The sequence below is a fragment of the Hirundo rustica genome, unplaced genomic scaffold, assembly GCF_015227805.2.
Source record: "Hirundo rustica isolate bHirRus1 unplaced genomic scaffold, bHirRus1.pri.v3 scaffold_604_arrow_ctg1, whole genome shotgun sequence".
NCBI classification, from domain to species: Eukaryota; Metazoa; Chordata; class Aves; order Passeriformes; family Hirundinidae; genus Hirundo; species Hirundo rustica.
The window spans coordinates 1-6,302 of NW_026690646.1; the positions used below are offsets into that span (position 1 = coordinate 1).

Genomic DNA, 6,302 nt, shown 5'->3' on the forward strand with positions numbered 1-6,302 from the left:
GTCACACCGCCGTGGGATGGGTCACACCGCTGTGGGACGGGTCACACCGCTGTGGGACGGGTCACGCTGCCGTGGGACGGGTCACGCCGCTGCGGGACGGGTCACACCGCTGTGGGACGGGTCACGCTGGTCTGGGACGGGTCACACTGCTGTGGGACGGGTCACGCTGCCGTGGGACGGGTCACGCCGCTGCGGGACGGGTCACACCGCTGTGGGACGGGTCACGCTGGTCTGGGACGGGTCACGCTGCTCTGGGACGGGTCACACCGCGGTGGGACGGGTCACGCTGCTCTGGGACGGGTCACACCGCTGTGGGACGGGTCACGCTGGTCTGGGACGGGTCACGCTGCTCTGGGACGGGTCACGCTGCTGTGGGACGGGTCACGCTGCTGTGGGACGGGTCACACCGCTGTGGGACGGGTCACGCTGCTGTGGGGCGGGTCACGCTGCTGTGGGATGGGTCATGCTGCTGTGGGACGGGTCACACCGCTGTGGGACGGGTCACGCTGCTGTGGGGCGGGTCACACCGCTGTGGGACGGGTCACGCTGCTGTGGGACGGGTCACACCGCTCTGGGATGGATCCCATTGGTTTGGGCCGGGTCACACTGGTTTCGTCTGGGTCACACTGGTTTGGGCTGGATCCCGCTGCTTTGGGCTGGTTGGGCGCTGCTTTGGGCTGCTTTGCACTCCTTTTTTACCGGTTTCTACCGGTTTGCCCTGGCTGGGGCACTGGTGTGAACCAGTCGGGGCTGGTTGCCCCGTTGGTTTGGACCAGTTTGCACCGGTTTGCACCGGTTTGCATGACGCACCCCCATCCCAAATCCACACCCTCTCACTCCTCCCCTCCGCGCTTCCCGGGACTCCGGTGTCTCCCCCAACTCCTGCTGCTCCAAGGGCTGCCGGGCTCCGTGAACCCGGTGCTCCCGGCGATCCCGAATCCCTGACCCCCGATCCCAAATCCCAAATCCCCAATCCCAAATCCCCGATCCCAAATCCCCGACCCCGATCCCAAATCCCCGATCCCAAATCCCTGACCCCGATCCTGAATCCCTGACCTCGATCCCAGATCTCTGACCCCAATCCCAAATCCCCAACCCCAACCCCAAATCCCCGATCCCAAATCCCCAACCCCTATCCCAAATCCCCGACCCCAGTCCCAAATCCCCAAATCCCAAATCCCTGACCCCCTCCATCCCCTCGGCAGCAATCCGGCTCCTCGGTGCCGTGCCAGCGCTCGTCGTCCTCCGCCATCTACATGAACCTCGCGTCCCACATGCAGCCGGGCTCGGTGGCCCGCGTCTCCTCGCCTCTCCCCAGCCCCAGCGCTCTCTCCGACGCCGCCAATTCCCAGGCCGCCGCCAAGCTGGCGCTCCGGAAGCAGCTGGAGAAGACGCTCCTGGAGATTCCGCCCCCGAAGCCGCCGGCGCCGCTGCTGCACTTCCTGCCCAGCGCGGCCAACAGCGAGTTCATCTACATGGTGGGGCTGGAGGAGGTGGTGCAGAGCGTCATCGACAGCCAAGGTCACTGCCCGGAGCCGCAATTCCGGAGGAGTTGGGGCCGGAGCCGGGGCGGTTTTAGGGGCGAAGCCGTGGGGAGTCGGGGGAATCCTCGTGGAAGGGTTTTAGAAGGAGACGGTGCTGTTGGCCGGGGGGGGGAAATGGAATTTCAGGGCGGGTTTGGAGGGTTTTTAAGGGGTTTGAAGGGTTTCAGACCGAATTTGCGTCATTTTAGACCAAATTTTCAGGATTTCAGACCAAATCTGCAGGATCTTAGACCAAATTTTCAGGATTTTAGACCAAATTTTCAGGATTTTAGACCAAATTTGTGGCATTTTAGACCAAATTTGTGGCATTTTAGACCAAATTTGCAGGATTTTAGACCAAATTTGCAGGATTTTAGACCAAATTTGCAGGATTTCAGACCAAATTTGCAGGATTTTAGACGAAATTTGCAGGATCTTAGACCAAATTTTCAGGATTTTAGACCAAATTTGTGGCATTTCAGACCAAATTTGCAGGATCTTAGACCAAATTTGTGGCATTTTAGACCAATTTTGCAGGATCTTAGACCAAACTTTCAGGATTTTAGACCAAATTCATGGCATTTCAGACCAAATTTTCAGGATTTTAGACCAAATTTGCGGCATTTCAGACCAAATTTTCAGGATTTTAAACCACATATTCAAGATTTGAGCTGATTCCCATCGTTTCGGCCCAAGATCTCAGGATTCCTGCCGAAACCCCCGGGATTTCCGCCCGTTTTTTTTTTGCGATTTCCGTGTTTGCGGGGCGCTGCCGGGCGCTGAGGCGGGCGGGGTTTTGCAGGGAAGAGCGCGCCGGCGGTGCCGCGCGTGGAGCCCTTCGTGTGCGCGCAGTGCCGCACGGATTTCACGCCGCACTGGAAGCAGGAGAAGGGCGGGCGCATCCTGTGCGAGCAGTGCCAGACCTCCAACCAGAAGAAAGCGCTCAAGGCCGAGCACACGAATCGCCTCAAGAACGCCTTCGTCAAAGCGCTGCAGCAGGAGCAGGTCGGAACCCGGCGGGAACGCGCGGCCGCGGGGGCTGCACGGGGCTCGGCTCGTCCCGGAGCGTCCCAGAGTGTCCCGGGGCGTCCTGAACTGTCCCAAAGTGTCCCAGAGTGTCCCAAAGTGTCCTGAACTGTCCCACAGTGTCCCAGAGTGTCCCAAAGTGTCCCGGAGCGTCCCAGAGTGTCCCAGAGCATCCTGGAGCGTCCTGGAGCATCCCAAACTGTCCCACAGTGTCCCGAACTGTCCCAAAGTATCCCAGAGTGTCCCAAAGTGTCCCAGAGCGTCCTGAACTGTCCCAAAGTGTCCCAGAGTGTCCCATAAGTGTCCCAGAGTGTCCCAGAGCGTCCCAAAGTGTCCTGAACTGTCCCAAAGTGTCCCAGAGTGTCCCAGAGTGTCCCAGAGCGTCCCAGAGTGTCCCGAACTGTCCCAAAGTGTCCCAGAGTGTCCCAGAGCGTCCCAGAGTGTCCTGAAGTGTCCCAAAGTGTCCCGAACTGTCCCAAAGTGTCCCAGAGTGTCCTGAAGTGTCCCAAAGTGTCCCGAACTGTCCCAAAGTGTCCCAGAGTGTCCTGAAGTGTCCCAAAGCACCCCAGAGTGTCCCAAACCACTCGTCCCATCCCATTCCATTATCCCCATTGCATTGCAGCCCATTGATCCCATCCCGTTGTTCCCATTGATCCCATTGATCCCATCCCACTCATCCCATCCCAGCCAGGTTGGCGGGGTGGCATTCCCACGGGAATTGAACTGGGATGACATTCCCAATGAATTGAATGGGATGACATTCCTGGGTTTCTGAGCTGGGATGACATTCCCACGAGGATCCGTCGGGACGCGTTCCCGGGTGTCTGAGCTGGGATGACATTCCCATGGGGATCCATCGGGATGCCGTTCCTGCGGCGATCCGTCGGGATAACTTTCCCATGGGAATTGGGGATGACATTCCCACGGGGATCCATTGGGATGACATTCCCATGGGGATTGTTTGGGATGACATTCCCACGGGGATCCATCGGGATGCCGTTCCCGCGGGGATTGTTTGGGATGACATTCCCACGGGGATCCATTGGGATGACATTCCCACGGGGATTGTTTGGGATGCCGTTCCCGCGGGGATCCGTCGGGACGCGTTCCCGGGTGTCTGAGCGGCCGCTCCCGCAGGAGATCGAGCAGCGGCTGCAGCAGCAGGCTGCCCTGTCCCCCACGGCCGCGCCCGCCGTGCCCAGCGTCGGGAAACAGGACGGGATCCTGCGGCACCACACGCTCCGGCAGGTGGGAACGCGGGAGAACGCGGGAGAACGCGGGGAACGGGGCATCGGATCATGGGATGGGATCATGGGATCACGGGATCATGGGGATGGGGTAATGGGATGGGGTCATGGGATGGGATAATGGGATGGGATAGTGGGATGGGATCATGGGATCATGGGGATGGGGTAATGGGGTGGGATAATGGGATGGGGTAATGGGATCACGGGATCATGGGATGGGGTCATGGGGATGGGATAGTGGGATGGGATAACAGGGTGGGATCATGGGTATAGGGTAATGGGATGGGGTCATGGATGGGATCATGGGGATGGGATCATGGGATGGGGTCATGGGATGGGGTCATGGGATGGGGTAATGGCACAGGGTCATGGGATGGGATCATGGGGATAGGATAATGGGATGTGATCATGGGGATGGGATCATGGGATCATGGGATCGTGGGATCATGGGACGGGACAGGATGTGGCGGTTGGGATGGGACGGGATCCCATCATCAGGATGGGAGGCAGCGTCTGCCCTCTCTCCCCGTTCCCGACAATCCCAACGCCTCCCCCGTGTCCGTGTCCGTGTCCGTGTCCGTGTCCGTGTCCGTGTCCGTGTCCGTGTCGTGTCCGTGTCCGTGTCCGTGTCCGTGTCCGTGTCCGTGTCCGTGTCCGTGTCCGTGTCCGTGTCCGGCCCCGCAGGCGCCGCAGCCCCAGAGCAGCCTCCAGCGCGGAATTCCCACCTCCGCCCGCTCCATGCTCTCCAACTTCGCCCAGGCCCCGCAGCTCTCCGTGGCCGGAGGGCTCCTGGGAATGCCAGGTACGGCCCCGCTCCCTCGGGATGGGGCGGGAAAATGGGATCATGGGGTGGGATCATGGGATCGTGGGATAATGGGACGGGATCATGGGATGGGATCATGGGATGGGATCATGGGATAATGGGATGGGATGGGATGGGATGGGATGGGATGGGATAATGGGATGGGATGGGATAATGGGATGGTGGGATGGGATGGGATGGGATAATGGGATGGGATAATGGGATGGTGTGATGGGATGGTACAGCTCAGGCCACGCCCACTGCATTTTGGGGCAGAATTTGGGAATTCTCACCCTGTGCCAGCCCCGTCCTGGCCCTTCCTGCCCCATGGGGGTTCTGGGGTGGGATCCATGGGGCCGGTGGGATCAGTGGGGTCCATGGTATCAGTGGGATCAGTGGGATGAGTGGGATCCATGGGATCAATGGGATCAGTGGGACCAGTAGGATCAGTGGGATCGGTGGGATCAGTAGGATCACTGGGATGCATGGGATCAGTGGGATCATTGGGACCAGTAGGATCACTGGGATGCATGGGATCAGTGGGATCAGTAGGATCAGTGGGATCGGTGGCATCAGTAGGATCACTGGGATCAGTAGGATCACTGGGATCACTGGGATCACTGGGATCCCCGGGCTCCGCGGGGTCCGCGCGGTGCCGGAGCGTTCCCGTGCCGTTCCCCCAGGAGTGAACATCGCCTACCTGAACGCCGGCATCGGGGGCCACAAAGCGTCGAGCCTGGCGGACCGGCAGCGGGAATATCTGCTGGATATGATCCCGCCCCGCTCCATATCCCAGTCCATCAGCGGACAGAAATAACCCCGGCTGCCCCCACGCCCGCGCCGGGCCCGCGCCTCCGCCCCCGGGGAGAAAAACAAACGGAAAAAAAAAACACAAAACAAAACAAAAAAAAACCCCAACGCAGAACAGACAGAACGAAACATTTCAAACGGCGACCTGTCCCGTTCCCAGCCCGAAATTCCTGCGGTTTTCCAGGCCGGGAGTCGCAGCCCCGGCGCCGCCGCTCGTTTTTGTAACGCCGCCGCTTCCTCCTCGTGTTGTGGGTTGGTTTGTTGGTTTTTTAATTTTTTTTTTTTTTTTTTTTTGGCCCCCCCACCCCCCCTTTTTTTTTTCCCCTGGATTTTTTCCCCCCTCTCCCTCCCCTCCCTTGGCTCCGTGGATGGTTAAAGCTTTCTTCTCCCTTTTCCAGAGACTTTGGCAAAGGCACCTTCCCCAATTCCCTGGGAGGGAGGATTTTTGGAGGGGTGAGGGGGAGCCTGTGCTGATTCCAGGGGGGGATTGGGGGCAGGAAGCTCCGATCCCGGGGGGGGACAGATCCCTTTGGATCCGATCCCGTGGGGAAACAGATCCCTTTGGATTGGATCCGGGGTGGGGGGGGACAGATCCCTTTGGATCCGATCCCAGGAGGGGACAGATCCCTTTGGATCCAATCCCAAGGGGGGACAGATCCCTTTGGATTGGATCCTGGGGGGGACAGATCCCTTTGGATTGGATCCGGGGTGGGGGGGGACAGATCCCTTTGGATCCAGTCCTGGGGGGGACAGATCCCTTTGGATCCGATCCCGGGGGGGACAGATCCCTTTGGATTGGATCCTGGGGGGGACAGATCCCTTTGGATTGGATCCGGGGTGGGGGGGGACAGATCCCTTTGGATCCGATCCCGGGGGGGACAGATCCCTTTGGAT

The 6,302-nt window shown here is 59.7% G+C and overlaps 1 protein-coding gene across 1 annotated transcript; it reads left to right on the forward strand.

Annotated features, from left to right (window-relative positions):
- Positions 1–1,196: 1,196 nt before the first annotated feature.
- GATAD2B (GATA zinc finger domain containing 2B) lies at positions 1,197–5,889 on the forward strand (the record flags this gene model as incomplete). The annotated part of the gene is made up of 5 exons (XM_040054210.2): positions 1,197–1,521; positions 2,326–2,528; positions 3,687–3,797; positions 4,481–4,598; positions 5,282–5,889. Coding segments are annotated over 5 exons (891 nt in total), but the record flags the coding sequence as incomplete, so codon positions are not given.
- Between the last annotated feature and the right edge of the window lie 413 nt (positions 5,890–6,302).